The 24772-nt window shown below is 37.9% G+C and overlaps 2 protein-coding genes across 3 annotated transcripts; one reads left to right on the top strand and one right to left on the bottom strand.

Moving 5' to 3' along the window:
* The first annotated feature begins 1344 nt into the window (after positions 1–1344).
* Positions 1345–19285, top strand: mgat3b (beta-1,4-mannosyl-glycoprotein 4-beta-N-acetylglucosaminyltransferase b). Of its 2 annotated transcripts, none has more exons than XM_055213610.2 (3): positions 1345–1769; positions 13924–14263; positions 14436–19285. In XM_055213610.2, the coding sequence occupies exons 2-3, from the start codon at positions 13925–13927 to the stop codon at positions 15846–15848; spliced, it is 1752 nt and encodes a 583-aa protein (XP_055069585.2). In that variant the 5' UTR covers positions 1345–1769; position 13924; the 3' UTR covers positions 15849–19285. The 2 variants fall into 2 exon arrangements, with proteins under 2 accessions (XP_055069585.2, XP_055069586.2); XM_055213611.2 differs by lacking the exon at positions 1345–1769 and adding an exon at positions 9810–9969.
* A 1552-nt stretch (positions 19286–20837) lies between these two features.
* c1qtnf6b (C1q and TNF related 6b) lies at positions 20838–24190 on the bottom strand. Its single transcript, XM_055213627.2, has 3 exons — positions 24048–24190; positions 23266–23466; positions 20838–21938 (listed from the first exon to the last, which is right to left on the bottom strand). The coding sequence occupies exons 1-3, from the start codon at positions 24079–24081 to the stop codon at positions 21394–21396; spliced, it is 780 nt and encodes a 259-aa protein (XP_055069602.2). The 5' UTR covers positions 24082–24190; the 3' UTR covers positions 20838–21393.
* Between the last annotated feature and the right edge of the window lie 582 nt (positions 24191–24772).

Genomic DNA, 24772 nt, shown 5'->3' with positions numbered 1-24772 from the left:
GCAGCTTTACATGAGTAGATGTAGAGGAAAACACAGAAAATCAATAGATAAGAGGTAGAAGGCTAAGGATAAACCGTACAAGCGAGCGTAGTAATAATGTAACGTATACAGTAACTAGTGCTAAGTTAAGGCAAAGTTAGCTGATTATGTGCATGTGTTGACAGACTCATTGAGAAGAACTGTTCTTATGAATCTTGTTTTAATCAGTAGTGTTTTGTTAGAAGTAATAATAATAAATAATTATGCATTTTATTTAAAGCACTTTACATATTAAAGAAAATCTCAAAGTGCTACAACTGAATACAAAGCAATCAGGCAACTAACACCATTTAAAAAACATGAAAAACAAGTTAAATATGAAAAAAAGAAAGATGGTGTTGTGATCGGCTCTTGCTTTTAACCACAACAACATTCAGCACTTTCAAATAAACAAATAAAGTGTGTTTTTTTGGTAGTTTTCTTTAACCAGTTTCCATAATGCATAATGTTTTTTTTTAATAAAAAGTGATTGCTGGAAATGATGTCCCTGCTAAAAAAAACAATAGACGCAGATCACAGAAATTCTATTGGGTTTATTGGGAATTTTAATGGTTCTAATGGAATATGGCCCAAAACACACTACAGTGTTTTAATGGTAAAAGCTAATGGTTTCTATTGGTATTTTAATGGAAACCATTAGAATTTTCAGTAATGTTTTTATTGTTTTTTTATCAGCAGGGGTACATCTGTCTAACTTAATATAGTTTGTTTGTTGTTTGATGAGATGTTTAAATTAACATTGTATAAATGTTTAAAGGTTTTCTTCCTGTTGTTGTTATTATTAACAGGATTCTTTTATCTCAAACATCAGCTGAGCAAAACAAATCAAATATCACAGCTGACCACATTTACAACTTTGCATCTCAGGAACCCTGCAGGTCACATCATGATCATTTACCTCCTGTCACCATTAACATCACACACACACACACACACACACACACACACACACACACACACACACACACACACACACACACACACACACACACATCAGACTGTTGAAATACACGTTAGCACACCTGCACACTGAATGTCCTTTGCTTTGCTTATATTTGTATATTTTTTGTCTTGCGTTGATGCGTTTACGAAACATAAACATGTCGTGATAATAATGTTGTTGGTCAGCTCGTGCTCATGTGTTTGTTGTGTTTGTATACATGCTTTGGTTCACAATAATAATACATATAAATATATTAAAGTTCATATTTTATAATAATTATAAAACAGTCATAATAATGTTATGTGCTGTGATTGTTGTGTGCGCGTGAGCCGCTGGTCGTCGCACTCGCGCGTTCCTGTCGGTGGTCCGCCGCGCGCGCGGAGGGCGGAGCTGCGGGTCTCGCGCCCCCGGTTACAGACGAGCACTGCTGGGGCGGAAAGGCGTCACTTCAGCGCAAAAACACACCGAGAGAAAGAAAGAGAGAATCAACACGCACGGGCTTCCCGTTAACCGACCAAAACCGAGAGAAGAGGCGTCGATCCGTCGAGTGTGATTTTCCTCCGCAGCGCTGATGGATCTAAACGCGACCACCACCCGACCCGAGAGCGTTTCACCCCCATCATCTTCACCACCACCGGACCGCCGCTGAAGCATCACCCGCCCGGCCCAAACCGAACCCGATGCGCCGCTTTAATGCGAACAGAAGCCTCCGTCCGGTTACATTCACCTCCACCGTGACCCAAGCGCCTCCGCAATGAACATCTAGAATATCATCATCAGGCGATGGGTGAGACAGACACACACACACACAGAGAGAGAGAGAGAGAGAGAGATCTCACACAAGAGCATCACAAATGTCTGATAACACATAAAGAAACGATATGAAGATCACTCTTTATAGATGTTAAAATGATGATGATGATGATGAGGAGGAGGAGGAGGATCTGGTTTCGGTTCTTGTGACCTCGAGCGGTTTTACAATGCAGATTTTTTGTTTGTCCTGCCAAACAAATCTCAGTTTCTCAGCCTTTGCTTTTCCATGCCTTGTGACGTCACTCATGTAAATGTGTAATTTCGTTATGATAATGTAGTGTTGTGTATTGTGTGTTGTGTGTTGGTGAAATCAGTTTGACATCACATCTGTGTGGAAACAGGAGCTCATGTCAGGTCAGTCCATCTTACAATCTGAAAGTAAAAGTGAGATATGATGAAGGCACTTTAGCACCATTAGATGATTTGTACGGTAAGATGATTTGTTTGGTGTATGATGTTTTACATTTGCTTTGTGTGTGATTCTCATTTACTGTAACTCATGTAGCCTTCATCAGATTAGATCAGATCAGATTTACTTGAATCAGAATTTGAGTGTAGGGAAATGTGTTGGATTGTTGTGCAAATGAATATTAATGGTCTTTATTTAATTTGGTTATTTGGTTTGATATTGTATGAGATTGAAGCCGGAAGTGCTGCAGTCAGTGAGTTTATAGAGGATTAGTAGAGTAAGTTCAGCTTGACATCTTTACGGTTGGTTGTGTTCTAGTTAATGATATAGATTGAGTTACTGACCTGGCTACAACACACAGAGACACATGACATGAACACTGAGCACATCTTTCATGTTGTGTTTCTAAAGTTAGTCAATGACATCTCATATGACACACAATATTTAACTCATTCTCTGCCAGACTATTTTATTTATTTATTTTAAGTTGCCCGTTAGCATTTTTTGGTGATTTTCATCTATAAATATATAAACGTACAATATGTCAAATGAAAGAACAGATCCTCTGCTTTCAAACAAACAAATTTATACAAAAACATTTAATTCTATCTTCATTTCTTCTCTTTTTATCACCTCTCAAATATGGGTAGGTTTCTTAAAAGTACCACATTTTTTGCAAACGCTGAGATAATTGCATTTTTATAAAGGAATTTTGTTAGACATCAGGTTCAGATTTTTTACTGTTTTTGGATCAGTGGATGCTTCAGTGTTTTATAAGTTGAGTAAGAGCGACACCTGGTGGATAATAGTGAAAATATGGATTGCTGTAAAAACTCGTCATTGGCAGGGAAGTGTTTTATCTTAATTGATGAGATAACTTGTCAATGACGGGGAAAGAGTTAACTGTTTGTTTCTCCATCAGGATGTGTTTACTGTGATTTGTGTTATTGTGTATGTGTGTAATAATGATGCAGATTAACATTATTAACATCATTGAGGTTTTTAATGTGTAGCTAACACTAGGGCTGGGCAAAAAATAGATTTTTCGATTAATCGTTTTTTTACGTGGTCGATTCAAAATTGATTCTCAAAGAGCAGAATAGTTTTTTTTTTTTCATATTTATTTCCACAAACATTGAATGTAAAATTAACTTTAATCTTATTACTAGTCTTCTTCACTAGATGTCACCCTCTTTTTTGCATTGCGCGATGTTACCAAGGAGCGAGAAGCAAGCCTGTCATTCATTCATTCAGTGCTTAAAATGGTGGTTTCAGGTGCTCCATCGACGTTGATGCCACCTTCGCATAAAAAGTAAAAGGTATGGAAGCATTTTAGATTTCGCAAGCAAGACAATGATGATAGTGTTGTGGCTTTTAATTTCTTTTTATTAGTAACCCGCTTGTAAACTGCTGTTCACTGTTCTTTTTTTATTAATATAGTATTTGTATTAAATCTATATTCATTGAGTTGAATCGAGAATCGAGTATAAAAATCGACCCGAGAACCAGAACCGAAAATTGAACCGAGATTTGAATCGATTTGATAGCTTGCGAATCGAAATCGAATCGATCTGGAACATGTGAATCGATACCCAGCCCTAGCTAGCACACAACACACACATCTCACCATCAGGAAGTTCACCATCAAAAAATTTGCCTATACAATGTTCTAGATCAGTAGTTTTCAATCTCATCTCAGGGGACCCATTACTCTCTGTATATTTTGTATGTCTCCCTTTACTGACAAATTCAGTTCTGTTCATGAATCTCTCACGTAATGATCTGATCATTGTAGCAGGTGTGTTAGATAAGAGAGACATGCAAAGTGAACAGAGTTGCTATGTAATGTATAATGTATAGGCAGCCGGTTGTTATCACAGAATAATAAGTCCAGACATCATGATGGGGGTCTTGTATCTCACTGAAGGGGTTTATTTCACAATAACAACATGCTGACTGTACATTATTTCACTTATTACACGGCCATATTTACTCATAGGTAAAGTAAGGAACATTAAATATTGATTTGAATTATTTTATTTGTTCATTTGTAATAAATGCAGACCTTATGTAAAGAAAACCCATTTATTTTCATTCATTCAGATGTCATGAACACACTATTTGGTTTAATCATTTGTAAATACAATGTCATATATGTTATTAAAAGACATATTTTTATTTTTTATCTAATATTAATCTGTACCTGTCAAAATGATTTGCAGCATCCGGGTTACAGTGTGTTATTAGTTTTGAGGGGTTGTTATCTGGGAATATTAAACTTTTGGAATGTTGCAACCGGCCAATCAGAACAAAGTATTTTAGATAGCTGTGTAATAAGCAGTAAGAACATTTCACCCATTATATGATTAATAAAGTAACAGGACGTCTCTCCTCAAACAAGCTGTCAGGGTTCTCACAGGTCATGGAATAATTTTTTAAAGGTCTTTTCCAGATATTGGTAGTCAGGGAATTTTATATTTTTGTAGTCCAAGTCATGGAATATCAGAGATTTAGTTTATTGGCTTTAAAATTTAGGTGCAATTTTAATGAAAATATATTGTGCTTGTGAAGTTGTGACGTAAGGAAGGCTTGAACGTTTCCTGGTCTAAGACTCCATTGATTTCAAAGTGAGACTATGATCTAAACAGCAGTTTATTGGCATTGATTGTTCCTTTCAAGCATTTAAGCTATTTTTTTACTAAACTTACAGTGTAGTACACACACTTATGACATCTTAGACAGGTCATGACAATTCACGGAAAGTCAGTAAATTTAACATAAGGTGTGTGAACTTTGAGCTGTTTGATTTGAGGACGTCTGTAAGTTAAACGGGCCGGATGTGTTAGACAGTAAAGGTTAATAATCAGGTTAAGAGGTTTATTCAGATGACTGAAGAGAAGTGAAGGTGTTGTACACACATCTGCTCATGAATGACTTGTGTTTCTTAGGTTTAGTTTGTTTTAAATTAAAGGTTTATATGAGAAATGTCTCAGTGTACAATCAGAACTGATCTGAGGTGGATTTGTGTTGATATGATAGAATCGTCCTGTTTGATTCTCATTGATCCTAAAACGACACAATGTCAGAGTTAATATACAAGGATAAATATAATGTGTAGTTTAACAGTAACACGTGTGTGTAGTGTGTGTAGTGTCACCTTACACAGCTGTGTACTGAACACACCCACTGCTGCCAAAATGGTGCTGACCTGTTATTGACCTGTGAGTGTTTGTGGAGCGAGACACAGACTGGAATGTTCCACTTATTTCCCATCGGGGGGGGGGGCAGAGACCTCATACAGTAACGGATGGAGATCTAAAACAGATTTACTCTCTCTAGCAGACAAACATCAGTTCAGAAAAACTTCAGTGAGCACAAAACAAGGATTTTAATCATAAAAATCTTGAGTCATGGTGAAAATTCATTTTCTACATCAAAATCTTGTTTGGCATCAATCACAGACAGTCAGAACAGATTTGGGGTTTATTTGACTTTGGGCCTCATTTGATTTGATGCTAAAGTGTGCGTACACACACAAAAAATATGCTAATTTTCAACCTCCCCGAGAGTCAAACATTAGATTTTTAACGTTTTTAGAATTAATTCAGCTGATCTCTGAGTCTGGCGGTACCACTTTTAGCATAGCTTAGCACAATCCATTGAATCATTAGCATCCCGCTAAAAAATAACCAAAGAGTTTCAATATGTTTCCTATTTAAAACTTGACTCTTCTGTAGTTACATTGTGTACTAAGACTGACAGAAAATTAAAAGTTGTGATTTTCTAGGCAGATATGGCTATGAACTATATTCTCATCCTGGCGTAATAATCAAGGACTTTGTTGATGTAACACGACTGCAGGAGGCGTAGTGATATTACACAGTGCCCGAAAATAGTCCCCTGCTATAAAAGTATCCAAGGGGACTATTTGCGGCACCTGCGTAATATTATTACGATATTTAACTCTAATGTTTAACTCTTGGGGAGCTGGAAAAGGTTTTTTTTTTAAGTGGAGTGTCCCTTTAAACATTGACAGGCACTGATTTATATGTCTATGACATTAATTAGGTATCATTTAAATGCAAAGATTGAAACTATTTAGCGGCACACAGTTTTAAGATCATTTGTGATTTAAAGATCTAATTGCTTGTTTCGTTTTATGAATCACACGTACACACTTTTGATAAATGATCGTGAGATCAAATGTAGGACGTTTTCAAATGAGGTTCAACAAGTGATTAAATCTCCAGCACTGTGAATGTTTAATGGGTATTTTCTAGAATTATCTATATGTGTTGTCAGCTTATACACATTGCAATAAATATTTCTTAATATGCATTTTTGCAGCATTCAGCATTTGAACATAATTTACTAATGCTTAAAAACAGCATCCATAAACACTTCTCAGCTTGTTTTGTCAATCTTAAAAAAAAAATTATTATTGTTTTATTTGTCAGTAATACTCATGATCACAATATGAAGAGCAATATTCAACAGTTAGTGGAGCAAAATGTTGCCTGCCAAGTAGGAGAATGAGTAACAGTGTGCCTAATGACCAGAGAGATGACATCTACTGTGCACTACACACACACACACACACACACACACACACACACACACACACACACACACACACACACACATACAGACACACGTGCACATATTGTTCAAGACTTTTGGTGACACATGACGTGTGACGTGTGTTTCCATGGGAACATACGTGGACACAGCAGGTGGTTTAGCAGTGTTGTGTTGTGTTGTGTTGTGTTGGCACAATCAACTGCCCATAACACCAACTGTTACATTCACAATTTTCACACTGACACTGCTGACATGAACTTAACTTAGAGTTTAGTCAATTCGGTTAATATCAATTTTATTGTAATGATCTTCAAGATGTCACTGTTTCAGCTGTTACAGGTGTGTTCTTCTCACAAACATTCAAACATTAAAATAAAAAGAAAATAACACAAATAATAATACTATTAATAACAATAATAATAATCTATGATAGCACATGTTGGTAAGTTGAAGTGATTAGTTGTGTTCGACTTCATGTGTGGTGTTGCACAAACTGATCGGTGACTGATTTGACGCAGTGCATGCTGGTTAGAAATCTTATCTGACTTGAGCTGGAACAACGATCACGTGCGTATGTGTTTAACCCCTTCAGTTCCACTAATACACATTATAAATTCATGTTTAAAGTAAAACTCGTTAATATAATAGCCTGAATATGTTATATTGTGTCATGTAATATAGTAAAAATAAAAAGAAGGGAAAGATGAAACTCTATTGGTATTTTAATAAATTTAGGCTTATGTTTCCCTTTATTTTTGGGCATACAGTATAAACAGCAATTAAAGGTGCAGTGTGTAATTTTTAGAATGAGACGTTTTTATCTACATACACAGAGGGTCCCCTTACATGGAGGTCGCCATTTTGTGCCACCATGTTTCTACAGAAGCCCTTAACGGACAAACTTTTTTACTACGTTGTCTCTGACGATGAAATGTTTGTCCGGTGGTGGCTATCGTAGCTTCTTTATGCATTTTAAAAGCGAGGGTTGGCCAGTGGACTGAGCCGTTGGTTGAAATTTGCTACTTCACCACTAGATGCCGCTAAAATTTACACACTGCACCTTTAAAATATTCAGTATCGAGTTGCAACTTTAAAGGGACACCATGAAACTTTTTGGCCACTAGGGGGTGCTAGACACGTATTTTTCACTTCTAGCGCCCCTAGAGCCCACAAGCGCCGCAGCACTGTCGCAAAGGAAAGGAACTGGCCAACCTTAAAACTAAACTAAAAACTAAACATTTAAAATGCTAAACGATCAACATTTTGAGACAACAGGGAGAAACGCAGTCATGTTACAACTTTCTGATGAGGAACTCGTCGTGGCAGAAGCCATTTCTCAATCTGAAGGTTGCAGCCTCCGGATGTCGTATTTCTAAGCTGTATACGTCATCAAGACTGTCTTATTTCACTATATTAACAATTACAAAGTTGACTATTATACTTAGTTAATCGTAAATTGTTGCAGTATGCTTATGACTTGCGAATGTAATGCTCAGTTTACCTTAATAACCCAGGCTTGATGACGTGTGCAGCCTGCATATTTGACCTCCGGAGGCTGCAGCCTTCCAATTCAGAAACGACCAGACGTATTTCCTTGCCTTTTTCCAAACAAATATTGTTGCATCCTCTCTCTCTCCCTCGCCACCAGGATTTTCCGCAATGGCGCTCGTTATTTCTCTTTTTTGTGTGAAAATCGCTCCAAATCCAAGTAAACCGATGCGTTTAGGTCTGCCGCTCTGTAATACGTCACGCGAGTGACAGCGGAACGCAGCAAATGAGGAAGAGAGAAGAGAGAAACGCTCGGATCTGATTGGTGAATGAATAGGGTTTGGTTTTACACTGTGAGCAAGTTTGAGTGCTATAGCATCCTGGATTGTAATGTAAATATCATAGACACAGTAAAAAGAAAGGTAAATACGTGAACACAGCATCTGAATACAGGGAACTATATGCAATATAATCGCCGTCATTTATAAAGAACATCGCATTTATGTATGAATCAACAGTTTATATAAAAAATTGCCTTAAAGGGGAATCGAACCCGGGTCGCCCGTGTCATAGGTCCGTGACACTAAAGACTGTGCCACAGAGTCACATAATAGAAGTTGCTTTCTACACTCCTTAAGTAGCCTCCAGCAAAATTCACGTTAAAAACAAATTGTGTGGAGGAAGTGACGTATGCCGTAGAGCAGTCGAATTTTGTAGTTTTTTTTGTGCTCTGGTTACTACCAGAAACCCTAAGTTTTAAAATACGAGTAAAAGTGATACAGACCCCGTCAGGCTATGGTAGACATGTCATTCAACCTATTTAAAGTCGATGTACTATCACAAGGGTCTTGAAAATGTATTATGAAGGTTGAAAAATTACATGGTGTCACTTTAATAAAAGATTTTTTTTGTTGGACAAATTCACCATCTAATTCACTTCATTTGCGATCAAAAAAGGAAACACGGCGCACGTGTCACTATGGCAAGCAGGTGTCCGACTTGACAGCTATGTCTTTAACCCTTACGAAATTTAATGCTAAAATGATTTATGCATTTGACCATATGTCAATATATTATAAGATTACATTAAATATTTCATTCTAGTTTGTGTATAAATGTTAGCAGCTGGTTAGCACTGTTACTAACAGATCAAAACTATGTCTTCTGATGAGTGTGCTGCTGAATATGAAATAGTAATACAGATAATGAAGTAAATGATGATAGATGTGCTGATAAAGCTTTAGATCTGTGTGTGTTCTTGTGTTATTCTCAGTGTCATGACATCAGCAGGTTACATTTACCAATCTGATGATTCCACTAAACTCAGTGTACCCAACACTATACCTGTGTGTCAGTGTGTGTGTGTCAGTGTGTGTGTGTGTGTGTGTGTATGTGTGTGTGTATGTGTGTATGTGTGTGTGTGTGCGTGTGTGTGTGTGTGTAAGTGTGTGTGTGTGTGTGCGTGTGTGCATATATATATATGTGTGTGTGTGTGTGTGTGTGTGTGTGTGTGTGTGTGTGCGTGCGTGCCTGTGTGTGTCAGTGTGCTTGTGTATGCGTATCAGTGTGTGTTCATTCGTGGTTGGTTTAGTTTGTTCAAAGGTTTACTCTGTGTACTCAGATTTTGGTTTGTATTATTTATTAAGTTATTTCTTTAATCATTGAAAGGTGCTCTGGAGTGTTTCGCTGGTTTAAGGTGAGAGATGTTTGTCGCTGTTTGCTGTCATAAGACTTTATGTTGTATTTTTATTGGTGAAATATTTACATTACAAGCAATTTTGTGTAAAAGTAAAACAAGGCAACATTTGGTCTGTCAGTGAAAGTCTAATGGACATCTAACCATAGCACAAGAATAGACGATACGCTTAAAACATGTCAAAGAAATGAAAGACAACACCTTAAACACCTGTTGACTGCATGATGAAATATAGCACATCTTTGTAACCAGGTTTAAGGTTATTTAGGGTAGAAGTGGGTTACTCAAAACTGGACTATATTGGGTCTCTGGTTAGCCGTTTTGGTTTTAGGTTACTGGGCAGGAGCTGCTTTCCCTCACAGTGTGAATATTCCTGGAGTGGATGCAAAGTTTGTCTTGTTTATTTAAGTTAAAATCTGTTTCACAATCATCAGTGTTTTATTCTTCAAAACAGGTTTGTCTGTGTGTGTTTGAGTAAGTTTATATTTCTTCATCATTCTGTTATATGTGCTACACAGTTAATATAAACTACGCTAACTTTGTGCTGTGTGTGTGTGTTGATTTAATCTTGCTAACCTTGTACTGAGGGCGGTTGTTGTTTGACATGTTGTGTTTGTGGAGTCCGATGGCCCTACAGGAGATTTTTCTGTGTTTTCTGTCTGAAGCTCAGGAATCTTGGCCGTTTATTTCAGGTCATCGTGAGTCACACAACAGTTTCACTCAGCAGACGAGAATGAATTTAACATGCAAAAGAGATTAACGCTAGACTTTATGGATTTAAAAGTATCTCACAGTTCATTTAAATGGGTCCACTTTTGCTTTAGTTTGTGTGTAATGTTGCTGTTGGAGGAAAACAAAGATATGCAAAGCTTCACTCCAAAGATATAATCTATAACAGAAAAGACTTTTCAACACTTTCATTATAGACAGGAAGTAGAGAGAGAAGAGCGATACAGAACCCCCTGTGACATCATACTGTATATCATATTACCGTCCAATAGGACATCAGCTCTGATCTAACAAACGTTTGAATGACAGATGTTCAGTAGGTCAAACTTTATATCTGTCATCATGTGTTTAACTTAGATTGAATTCAAATTATTTTAATTCAAAACAGGAATATTTTTTATAATGTGGACATCATTTTATGAGCTGGAAGGTTAAACTCTTTTTTTTTCTTAATTCAATTCAGTTTTGTTAAGATATCAAGTCACATTTCGTTAATATAGCAGTTTTTTAAAAATGTTTAATTGCTTTAAAGCAGCTTTTCAAAAAAGACAAAGAAAAAAACACAAAAATGGGTAAACATGGAAAACTATTAAATAAGAGCATGAGTTTGACATTAGATAAGGAATTTACAATAATACCCTGAACAACACTAGCCTGGCTAACACCAGAACATAACTCAGATAGTATGAGACGTTGTCTGGGGACCATATGCTCATTTTCTCATATTTGAGGCGTGGTTTACAAATGCCCAGAACCGTTTATTGGGCGCTACGAATAGCTCATAGCCAATCGTTTCAATGATACCAGATGATGTATGTAGAGCAACATCAATTCAAAAGTAAACGACTTTTATCGGTTCGTGTGCACACAGCTGAAAGCTATGCAACTAAACAAGTAGCTGTATATTGATATTGAAAAGCAACACAATTTAGTAGCACTGTGACAACCACAGTACAGGCATAATAACAATATGATATTAATAAATACCACTTACCATTACCAGTTAATTGTACTTCATCGACGACAATGCCTAGCAGGTTAGTCCTATAAAACTGTGTGGTTATCATGTCTTGCCATATACAAACATCCTTCTTGGATATGAAACTGTTTAACGCCAAAAGTTGCGCTTTTTTTAAATAAACTTGCGTTTAAAACTACTTAGAAAACTATCTAAGGCTGCATTGAAAAGTAACTTCACGTCTGTTGCCATGTTATAACAAATAACAAAACTGCTTCAGTGTGTCGCATAGACATCGTCATCGTCTTGCTGCCCCCTCCCCGTTCTGTGATTGGTTCCCTATTTCAGGGAAAAAAGGGCCATAGTTTCCATGCTAGACTTGCAGTGTGAAAAAATTTGCGCACAAGGTAGCATGAGGAAACCCATCAGGCTAGAACAACAGTGTAAAAGAAATAATATTAACATCACATAGGCCACATTTACACTGCCTGTTTGATGTGACTCAATTACGATTGTTTCCCCTTATGTGGCACAGATGGGATATGACCCACAAACGTGTAAGCCGGAAAACCCCAGAGAGTCATCTGACATTGACTTAACTTAGCACCCTCTTCTATACGTTACATTATTAATACGCTCGCTCGCTTGTAAAGTTTATTCATAGCTGCTGTATTTTGCTACTTATGTTGTAGCAAAAGCGTCTGCTAAAAGAGTAAATGTTGTCTGTCAATTTGTCTGTGTTTTTTTCCTGCTTCTATTAATGTAAAGCTGCTTTGAAACAATTACCAATTGTAAAAAGCGCTATATAAAAATAAAAATTGAATTGAATTGAAAAAAGTACATAAAATATGAATATACTTCGCTCGGTTTCAGGCCTCATTCATATATCGCAAATCGGATATGAATCAGATACATGCATTCCCATCTGCAATGTGCGTCATTGAAACTGCAATGCTGGCAAATGAAGTCAACTCAGGTGGACATCACCCGCAATCATTGGCATTTTCCAAACAGCATTTATGCACCCTTAAAGGATAATTCTGGTATTTAACACTTTAAGTCTCATTTCTGGTTTGTTTTGGATGAACTTCAGTGATGGACACAGAAATTTTGACAATGGGTCGTGTCTTGACTTTTTGACCCATTTAGAAGCATCTCTTGACTGCTTCAGAATGGAAGTCAATGGCCATGCACAAACATGTCATTAAAACAACACTTAACGTTAATTTTTAAATCTGTGCTACTCACCGAGTGGTGTGTGGTGTTCGTTGATGATTAAAAACAAGTTGTGTAGTGAAATACAGTTTCTGTCGTGTTTTATTTGGCATTTTGTAAAATTCCATTGACTTCTCTTGGAAGACTCATTGCTCGCTGATATATCACTCCACAGCCGGGAAACGGAAAAGGGTCTGTTTACATGTGGTTGTAGTTTTTCGCTCGGTTTCTCTCAGAAGAAATTTTTCCCATATTCGCTGGCTCAGTGACCAACCTTATGTTTGAAGTTGAGCTCAATTGTGACCGTCTATACGCTAGACACCGAGTTCGGGTTAGCATCCTTGTACGGCAAAGTAGTTGTCGCCATCAAGTGGTCAGGAGTGTGCTAACGCTTCAGACTCAAATATAGAGCGGAAGTATATACGCGGTTGTGAGGTATCTGAAAAAATAGTTCCACTATAGCAAATAACACGGATTGAAATCATACATTGCGCCAATATATTTGTTTTTAATCATCAACAAACACCACGAACCACTCGGTGAGTAGTACAGTTTTGAAAATGAAAGTTAAGTGTTGTTTTAATGACATGTTTGTGCATGGTCATTGACTTCCATTCTGAAGCAGTCAACTTCAAGAGACGCTTCTAAATGAGTCGAAAAGTCAAGAAACGACCCATTGTCAAAATTTCAGTGTCCATCACAGTAGTTCATCCAAAACAAACCAGAAATGAGACTCAAAGTGTTAAATACCAGCATTATCCTTTAAAGGGCCCTTCGCAAATGGGACAATCACTTCAGATAAAGAGAAAATCTGTATGTCTGCCTTTAATTGTTTCACCAAGTGTTATGTGTAAATGCTGATATTGGATATGAGTCACTTTAAAAAGTGTGATAAAATTAAATCTGATATAGTCAACAAATCGGTATTGGGCATCAAGATCTGCTGTGTAAATCCAGCCTATGTGCTCCCCAGCACCACATGCCTACATAATTAAAACAGTGACGTCAAGCTCACGCCTTGATATATTTCCCTCTCTTTTTCTGTGTCTCAGGATGAAAATGAGACGTCACAGAGTGTTCCTGATTTGCACGGTGGGGTTGTGTGTCATTTCCTTCCTGCACTACTACAAAGCCCTGCACTATGTGTCTCTGCTGAGGGAACTGTCTGCACCTTACCCCAAAATCAGGTCCTTCATCATGGTAACGGGTTTCTTCTGGAAGGACGGCTCCTCTCCGCTGACCAGCGCGTCTCCGGAGAAAGGTCCTCCTCTGGTCTACCGACCATTGGAGATTAAGCCCCAGGTGACAGGAGGAGATAGCGGAGAACCTGAAGCACCACGGCCGTGGAGGAGACCTGAAGATCTACAGCGCAGGAGCTCAGTCACTCCCGAGGTTCAATCTGATGGTTACTTTACTATAGACAGATGTGAAATAAGAATTTGAGTGATTCATTTCCTCTTTTCACAACAACTCAGGTCATTGGTTAGCTTTTTGTTTGTATAATTTAATGATGAAATGTGTGATTCATAGTGAAACTTAACGTTCTTCTGTACTGTTTTTTTAGGTTCAGAGGGGAAATTTGGTCATCTGGCCACCCAGTAGTCCACCCAATCACAAGCCAGATCCAAAAAGAGGAGGAAGTCCTGCGAGAGTCCTGAAAAATCCTCAGGCCAGACAAACATCTAATCTGGACCCTCTGCGATCGCTGGGAGACCTACACCGTCGCCGTCACATCCTTAAGGACGATCCCAACAAGTATTTCATTCGCACCAAAGCGGGCGCTCTTTGTTTCCGTGAAGGCACAGAGGCGGCACCCCCTAAAGATGAGACATTGAAAGTGAGACCCACGCTAGTTAGAGTAGGTCAGCGTGGAATACTGCAGATGCGCAACGAGTCCAAGAATCAAGGGAAATCCCTGGAGGATCAAGGTAAGCAAAAGCGGGGAAGACGGCTGGTAAAGTGCGTCTGTAGGCCGGGTTGGCACGGTCCGTACTGCGGAGTGCCCACCATGGTCTATCACTCCAACCTGCCCACCAAGGAGAGACTGACGCCACGTGAGAGACCCCGACGTGTCATCAACGCCATCAACGTAAACCACGAGTTCGACCTGTTACACGTGCGCTTCCGTGAACTTAGCCAGGCTGTGGACCTTTTCCTTGTGTGCGAGTCCAACTTCACGGCGTACGGGGAGAGACGACCGCTGAGGTTCCTCAATATGCTGCTCAACGGAACGTACGAGTATGTTCGGGATAAGATCCTCTACGTCTTCCTGGACCACTTTCCCGATGGTGGCCGCCAGGACGGGTGGATTGCCGATGATTACCTGCGCACGTTCCTCACCCGTGATGGAATGTCTCGAGTCGTAGGCTTGCGGTCGGATGACGTTTTTCTTATAAATGATGCCGATGAAATTCCGGCTCAGGAAGGAGTGCTTTTCCTCAAATTGTTTGACGGCTGGACGGAGCCCTTTGCCATCCACATGCGGAAATCCCTGTACGGATTCTTCTGGAAGCAGCTGGGATCCCTCGAGGTGGTGTCAGGGTGTACCGTCGGAATGCTAAGGGACGTCTACGACAACGACGGCATTCGGCTCCGCAGACGGGAATACTACACCATGTCGGGATTCCGAAAGTACGAGAACGACACCGGCCACATCTTGGTGCAGTGGTCCGTCGGAAGTCCGTTCCATTTTGCGGGCTGGCACTGTTCCTGGTGTTTCACACCCGAGGGGATTCACTTCAAACTCATTTCGGCCCAGAACGGAGATTTTCCTCGGTGGGGAGATTACGAGGATAAACGGGACCTCAACTACATCCGTGAGCTGATTCGAACGGGTGGCTGGTTCGACGGCTCCGTACAGGAGTATCCGCCCTCGGACCCTAAGGAACACATGTATGCTCCCAAATTCATGCTAGATAATTACAATCGCTATCGTTACTTGTTGGAGAACCCTTACTCCAAGCCAGCACGACCGTAGTAGAGCGGCACAGGGATTTTGTAAAGATGGTTGACAATAAAGGAACGAAGCAGCGCTGGGGGTCGAGGAGATGCCAGCCGATGGTCTTTTACCCTTTGACCTGGACTAGGCCAATGGCAGAACCTTCATCTCATTATCATTTGCAGAGTTTTGCTAGATGTTTACATAAATGGTTTTCTTTTGAAAAACTATGACAGACTCGGCTCTCGACACTTCTGGTGTTAATAGTAAATGACTGTCCGGCTCTTTCTGCGTGAGGATGTTTGTGTGATCAGATTGTCATCTGTCTCTCTTGCTTGCACTTCAGAATCAAGAACAAAACCCATTCTACAGTTCCTCAAGACCCAAAAATAATCTTTTCCTCAGTCAGAAAATAATCTTTGTCTATCATTGTGAGATCTTCTGAATACGTTTGTGGACCAGAGAGAGAGAGAGACAGAGTAATCTCAGTCACAATATAAATATTAAAGGTGCACTGTGTAGATTTTTTTGTGCAATCTAGTGGTGAGATTGTGAATTGCAACTAATGGCTCAGTCCACATTTCACCCCTCCCTTTCGAAACACATAGTAAAGCTACGGTAGCCGAGAGAGAGTTATGAGGTAGGGCTGGGATAAATTATTATTTTTTAAATTATTAATCTAGCAATTATTTTTTTCGATGCATCGATTAATCTAACAATTCATTTTTCCGATTCGATTCTTGATTATCTCCCAATTAATTAACTAATAGCAATTTATACATGTTGATTTGCATATCTGAATATAAAAAAAACATAAATTCCTTAACACTGCAAAAAATAAAAAAGACTATACAAGTTCGAAGTAATGCATTCTTAGTCAGAGGTAGCATTCAATAAAACGTTTTGAATACTGTGCAGTTTATTAACATTATAAAAACCTCAAGTTACTTTATTTTACATGCATTTATGAGCAAAACCTCTTCAATGTGCCTTTTGATGGTCAGTGTAATTTTTATAACTAGATTTGTTTAATCAACATTGTTTTCGTGCTGTTCTCCATGTACTCGATGTAGTCCATGTAATGACAGATATAAACACAATTTTATTCATAGATTAATTATAGATTATTAAATCTCTTTCTCTTAAGTTTGTTAAGATAGAAGAGGAAGCAGTTAGTGCTGGACAGAAAGTCTTCTGGCAACAGTGTGTTTTAAATATTTCATTGCTTTCTGTTAAATTGCTCAAAGTCATGACTGTTTAAAACACACTTGGCATCGCATTCATGATTTTATGGTAAAATTACACTTTTTCACGTCATTCCACGAGCATTTAAACCATAAACAAAGCACTGTCACTTTAATTGAGTGTGAGCAGCGCAGCAAAAATATAATGCATGCTTATTAACATGGACGCTGAAAAAAACACGCGCCGCTTACGCACTGCTCACACTTGCGAGGAGCAACTCGCGTTGTTACCTTGCTACTTCTCTCTGGCGCCGCCATTTTGGGTCTGACGAATTGACACGCATATTTTGCAGCTACGTATTTTTTGCATCGACATCACAGATTACGTCAACGCTTTGTCCCAGCACTATTATGTAGATTATATTGCTTTTCTGTCAAGAGACCCTTCTTAAAGTTACACACTGCACCTTTAATAATCATTTGATACTGAAAAAGTTTGCTTAAAATAATTGAGTTTATTGGATTATTTTACCCCATATTTATGTGTGTTAAGCAACATCACACAGAAGATTAACCCATTAAAATGAGTTTGAGTCTGATGTTGAAGTGTTTTAATGAGTTAATCGAGACGGCTGAAGGGTTTGTTGGATTTTTCTTGTTACACAGATCAGAACGTGTTTACCAAAAATACTGCTGAGGAACTTCTCTGTTCTCATAAAATCAACAGATTACATTTATGAGGAAAGTCACATGGATTGTTTTCACATTATTTGCATGAATGATAACGTTTAAGTTATTTTTCAATGCAATGAAAGTGAGCAGTAACTGATCAACACAAACCCTGTAAGACGACTGAGAGGAGAAAGTGTCTGCTGCTATAAACAGAGATCTGTTATGAGAGTTATTCTGGTAAAGGTTCGGCTGTGCTTCATTTCAGTCGTCTCTTACAGTAACTCAACGCCTCTCTGATGTTAGAAACACAACTATGAGAACTAATCATTTAATCAGACGCAGATGAAATTGGATTAAAAAGCAGACATTTCTAGCTGAGGTTGCTGATGAATAATCTCTAATAGTTCATGTAATATTATTATACAGGATAATATCTGCAGTATTCAGCCCACAGATCTCTTAATTCATTTCAATCTCTCTCTCTCTCTCTTTCATCTTGTCATATTTGTTTTGTGTTTGCTGTTGTAAATGTTGTTGCTGTTTACATTATTTATCTTATTTATTACTCTCCTGTTTCTGTGTAGATAAAGGGAAGATTTGTTCTGTTGGTAAAGCTTGTGTACTGTCCACATGTACACAAACACACACTCATGTCTACATCACACACTGATGCGCAGTCAAGTTTGTGTTGTCATACGCTTGTGTTTAGTGTCTTCTGAATCAGTGTTTGTCACCGACACACAACTCATTCATATATATAACACACGGTCAGTGTTAATAATAACAGCTTTATCATGAAACACATATGGATTCAAAATAACAGAGCCCTTTCTTCTAATGATGATGATGATGATATGAAGAGTTTGGTTCCAAAACGAGAAAACTTTACATTTTTCAAAAATCTCAATCAATCAAACTGCAGTTGGTTTGTTTTGATTTAAGCCTTCATAACTGGGGAAATATAGTAAAGTATCACAATAAAACACAATAAAAACATCATAACATTATAATAAACATGTTTTGACAACATTTAAACAAAATAAGTTATATCTTCACATATACAGACACATACAGATGTGATGTTTCAGGTCGCTGTGCTGTCATATTTGCTTCTCATTGGTGATTTATTCTGCGCTGTTTGCTTTAATATATTAAAGGATATTTTTGTTTTTAGTTTATACATTTTGGTTTAAAGTGTTGAAAGTTTTCTCATTTCACTGTTTAATCTCTGTTACCACTCATATAACATTAAGATCAATATAATGATGATCAATATGATTTTGACACTAAATCATGCACTGATTTAAATAAACATCAACATCAACTGGTGTGTCTATAACCTATAGAGAGTTCAATGTCTCTCTCTCTCTCTCTCTCTTTCATCTGATCACATTAAGTGTGTTTGTGAGAGTTTCTCATGTTCATGTATTTCATTTAAACTGTAAATGTCATAATTCCTCAGATTAAACACTAAAGAGAGTGAAGGGGTTTAATGAGAAGATTAAGGAGAGTTTATACAATCCTTTTGTTTTGTGTACATGAATGGCTATATGTTAACCTTAAAAAACAAACAAATAAATTCTATGACAAAGAAATATAATAAATTAATTACAAAAAGTGTTTGCAGTCGTCTGTCAGTCAGATATACTCAGTGTGATTGGTGTGAAATTATTATGGTATGGATAGTTATTTTAAGTTGACATATTTATTCAAGTGAAAGAAAGAAAGAAGCTTAATGACCAAATATGTTAAAAATTGAATTCTCAATGGTTACAACATTACAGTAGAATCTACGGTAGGTTAATGTAAACATAATGCAGAGAATGAACAGGACTGATAGTGTATTCATGTGCACACTAGAGGGCAGTGTGATACTAATAACAACCAGCCAAATGCAAAACACAACATAATGTGAAATCAATTCAAATGTACAACATGTTGTGAAATAGCGACACCTCATGTTAGAGTTTAAGAGGCATAAATATCTTAAGTCTTGAACCCTTTTGCTTATGGGGACCCCGAGTTTAACTGCCTTCAACCCTAACAAGACCTGATGGAGAAACAGTGAATCTATGGAGAGTGTGGCTCATGGTTTCTTAGCAACGGCAGACGCTACGAGAGCGCAAGCGCGGATGACAACAGTGAGGTTATTGCAAAGTGTGAACAGCTAATCCTCATACTCTACATGTTTCTCAGTGTCCTTTTATATATTACAGAAGTGGATTGTTGCACTTGAGGAATGTAAGAGATGAATTTTTCATCTCAGGCTTGCTCTCAATGTAATGCAGCTGCTTATTGACATTCCCATACGGCAAAAAATTAAATTTCTTTGGCCAAAAATATGTTTTAAATATATGCTAAATACATTTTGTATAAAATAAAGCTCAATTAAAAATATGTGTGAAGTTAGTTTTAATCTATATATATTAAGATATCATTCCAAATGTATTTTAGGGGCAACAAATACATTGCTAATTTTATTAAAAAATATATATTTTTCAATATATATATATAGAAAAAAATATAAAAGTTTGTATAAAATGTATGAAGTATGTATAAAATATAAGTATATTTTTGTAGGGTTTTTTTTTCAGGGTAAACATATTTCAAAATAAATTTCAGTTTTTATTTTGATATATATTTACAATTTGAAAATATGTATATTTTGCTGTATCTGTGACCAAAATGAAAATGGCTGATGCTTTAATGCAGCGCGCACATCATTAGACTCATGCGTGTTGTTGCGCGTCTGGCACAGAGTTTACTTCTGGTCTTGTGTGTCAGTACGGCTAGTGACTAAACCAAAACCTCTGGAACAAATTCTGTGTGGAAAATAAAAAAAGATAAGAGGAGACTGTGAGCACAGATCATTGATGTGCAGATTTGGCAGCCAGGCAAGAATTTAAGGATGTGTAGTTAACATCGTATAGATTAAGTTTGCACAGTAACGTTGGCTCATAGTTCATACACTTTAGCTATGTTATTTGTATTTACACTAATTTATTGACTGGTTATTTATTTTACTTGTTATCATAATGCAGAAGTCTACTGGAAGTTAGGTTTGGGCCACAAAAGCTGTTGGTTAATGTTGTTGTTACTGAAATTGTCTATATTGCTGGAATCGGTCAAAGTCCAAGACAAGTGAATACAAAAATACCAACACTCCAGATAATATTTTGTGATTGTTTTGTTGCTGAATTTAATTGAAAATATATCAAAATGAGCAAAACATCATCAGAATTATAGTAATATTTGTAGAAAGTAAACACACAGCTGAGCACTAACAGCATCGGTTTATAAACTCATGAAATAAAATGACAACTGGAATAAAAGACGAGTGTGAAGAGAAACTATTAATGGTTGAGATTTGTGATTCTTTATTGAAGAGAGCCTTCATGAACCCAACTGACGAACACAAGACGAGATAAAGACTGATCCTAGAGCAGCTGCCAGAGAAAACATCTACAGCATCATTTCACACTGATTCCATTTTACTAGAAGGGAACTGAAATTAAAGGAACAGTCCAGACAAAAACCCCTTGTTTATGTGTTTAAAGATGAAATGAGAAAAACACCCTGATGTTAAACATACATCATCATCATCATCATCATCACTCATCCAGAGAGACAATGAAGGTAAATGAAAGATCTCATGACCAAAAAAAAGAGTCATTTCATCAGTATGAGATGAAGAATGAAAGAATATTCACTGTCTGTCTCTTTGTCTTTTAAGGTTTAGGTGCCACCAGATGTCCATTAAATGTGATGTAAATGTCTGTGTTATCGCTGTAAATGGCATTATCTCGCTGACGTTTGTACAGTCTCACCCAAACTTCATCATTCAGCTCTAATGACAGCATGACGCTTTGACTCTGCATGATGGATCGATCGCTGGGCTGCGCGTACAGAATCACCTGCTCGTGGTCGTTGTGCATCAGATGCAGGTACGTCTCTTTAAAGTTCCAGGTGTGAATGTTGACATTAAAGAAATAAACTCCTGCCACTAAACAGAAGAACTTGCCTTTAAACATGTTGAAGTGTTGGTCCAGATTCACAAAGACCGTGTCAAAGATCAGAGCCTGGTAATAATCGGAGCTGTGCAGAGCTTTGCGTCTGCCCACCGAGAAAGAGGACTGCTGGACTTTACAGGGATCACCAGGAGCTCCGGTGTCTCCTTTACTGCCTTTGGGTCCGGTCTCACCTCTGAATCCTGGAGGTCCATCACCACCGGGTTTGCCAGGAGTTCCTCGGTCACCACGCTCTCCTTTCTCTCCTGTAGACAAATTCAAGATTTACTCTTTCACTTTACTTTCCGTATTGTGATGTATTTCCGAGTGAAACTGAATATCCGTGAGGAAAATAGCTTGTGAATTGATTGGACATTGAAAAGTAGGCGTATCATTGAGAACTCTCAGCAGACTGACAGTTAGAGGGGGCGGAGTTAACGGAGGGTCCCGCCCATGCCGTCTAGATGATGTCATCATGCAGAGAATGATCTCCGTTAGAGGGCGGATGTACAGTTTTTGATTTTGATTGAAGTTTATAAGGGGCAGATGATTTTTTTTAATAATGACCCACACTGATAAATTGTTCATAATAAACATTCCAATATTCCATTAAAAATTAAGAATAGACATTTTTTATTTCATAGGGACTTTAATCATTTATCATTTTGATCTTGACCATTTTAGAGGTGAATCACTGAAGGTTATGCTGTGCATTGATTGAGAAGAAAACATTCACCACCCGTCTATGTGGTCACTGAATATTTGAATACATTGTGAGCACATGACTGATGTGACAGCAATAATCTCTGTGTTAACACTCTTCCGACCGTCGGCAGAACCAGTTTAATTTGCTAACCTGTTCACATACCCCGATAGTATTTATATATATAAATATATAAACGGGTTGCAGGTTTACAAACATTACAGGGTGCGCGCATCCAGGAGGCAGAAAGCCCGCTTGGTGAGCTGATCCGCTACTGCAACAACCTTAATTATTAAAGCGTTCTTTATTGTTTGTATATAAATAAAACTTGATTTTAGTTGGATCTGTTTTTCTGTCTTCATTTTTGCAGTGTTACTGTGATACATGTATGAATTATAATGTAACGTAATAGTCGCATCTACTGGTATGTTAATATCAGGCACCCAGCACTGACTCTGTTGGTACTATTTTCCACGCAACATCTCCTTGGCATTTTGACTTACAGACACCGCTACTAGCACAACACGTCTCTTCTTTCTGCCTCTCGGTTGTGCACACAACCAGTTAATGACGTCGCCGTGCAACCCGTCTATACGTATCTCTCTCAAGGGTTTTTCCCCTCCTAGGAGTTTTCCCCCTGGACTAGCCAGGAGGGTTTTTCTCCTAGGGGGGTTTTTCATCCCCTGGAGAGTCTGCCACCTTTGACTTAACTTACTACTTTACTGTATATGTTACATTATTACTACGCTCACTTTTCTATGCCTTTCCTACATCTATTAATGTAAAGCTGCTTTGAAACAATTAACAATTGTGAGAAGCGCTATATAAATAAAATTGAATTTAATTGAGTTGTTCAGTGAGTCTGCACAAGTTGATGATGTGAACTTTACCTTTGAGGATTGTCATGTTAATAAAGGTGCGAATCTCAGGTGTATGATTGGCTGCAGGATGGGAGGCGGGGTTCAGGGGCGGGTCCAGCTGATCACAGCACCTGCGACAATGTCTGGGCGGCAGTCTTGAATAGACGGAGCCAGATGCCACAGTGGGCAGAAGCAGCAATGCAGATAGAAAAACAACAGACATGATGACACCTGAAGAGAGAGAGAGAGAGAGAGAGAGAGAGAGAGAGAGAGAGAGAGAGAGAGAGGCCCAGGTAATCCTCTTAAAAACACACAAGAAGTGTAATCTTCAGATTCATAAACATGAGCTTTTAATGTTTGTAAATCATAAACCCATGAGATATGTGTTTCTGTTCATCATTCAGCAGGACAGTCAGCTTTATATTTAAAGTTTATCAGTAATCATGATGTATCTCCGTCTGTCTGTCTGTTATATTCTCCTTAAACTTTTAACATAACTTTATTAGGATGCTTTAAAATCTTTAAAGATCAAACAACCATCTTATCTACAGCAAACGCAAAGAATTCATACAGATGAAGCTGATGGAGTTTGATGAATTCCAGATGAAAACAAAGAGAGAGAGAAACAGAAGGAGAGAGAGAGAGAGAGAGCCACGTCCTCACACAGAAGTTGGATCTGTAATAGTCTTTAATAATTCATTTTAAATGAATTGAAGTGAATCTAGAGATCTTTATATGACAAATCATAAACTCATGCAGTTCAACTGTTGAAAGATTCACAAAAGTGTTGAGATAGAAGTCTTTTAACTCACCACTGCGTCCTCCAGCACCTTCAGTGTGACTCATTGATCGCTCTCTCTCTCTCTCTCTCTCTCTCTCTCTATATATATATATATATATATATATATATATATATATATATATCACTCAATCTTTCTCTCTCTATAGTTTCTTTTCTGTCTCTGTCCTGTCTCTGTACATCTCTTTGTTTGTAGCTGTTTGCTGCTGGAGGTTTTAGGATCTGTGAGAGATGCTGATGTCAGCAGGTCATAATTGTGTGCTGGAAAATGAATGTGTGTTTGAATCAGTGTGTGTTTGAATCAGTGTGTGTTTGAATCAGTGTGTGTTTGAATCAGTGTGTGTTTGAATCAGTGTGTGTTTGAATCAGTGTGTGTTTGAATCAGCGGTTGCATCCAAATACCCACACTTGCGGTCTTGGCCACTTGAGAGGAAGTATGTGCGCAAGACTGTCCCATGTCTTAAAGGGACACTCCAATTTTTTTGAAAATATTATCATTTTCCAGCTCTTCTAGAGTTAAAGATTAATTTTTTACCATTTTGGAATCCATTCAGCTGATCTCAGTGTCTGGTGCTAGCACTTTTTGCATAGCTTAGCACAATCCACTGAATCCGATCAGACCACCAGCATCCCGCTAAAAAATAACCAAAGAGTTTTGATATTTTTCCTATTTAAAACTTGACTCTTCTGTAGTTACATCGTGTACTAAGACAGACGAAGAATTAAAAATTGTGATTT

This window comes from Misgurnus anguillicaudatus, chromosome 8 (genome assembly GCF_027580225.2).
Source record: "Misgurnus anguillicaudatus chromosome 8, ASM2758022v2, whole genome shotgun sequence".
NCBI classification, from domain to species: Eukaryota; Metazoa; Chordata; class Actinopteri; order Cypriniformes; family Cobitidae; genus Misgurnus; species Misgurnus anguillicaudatus.
This window is presented reverse-complemented; position numbering and strand designations above follow the sequence as displayed.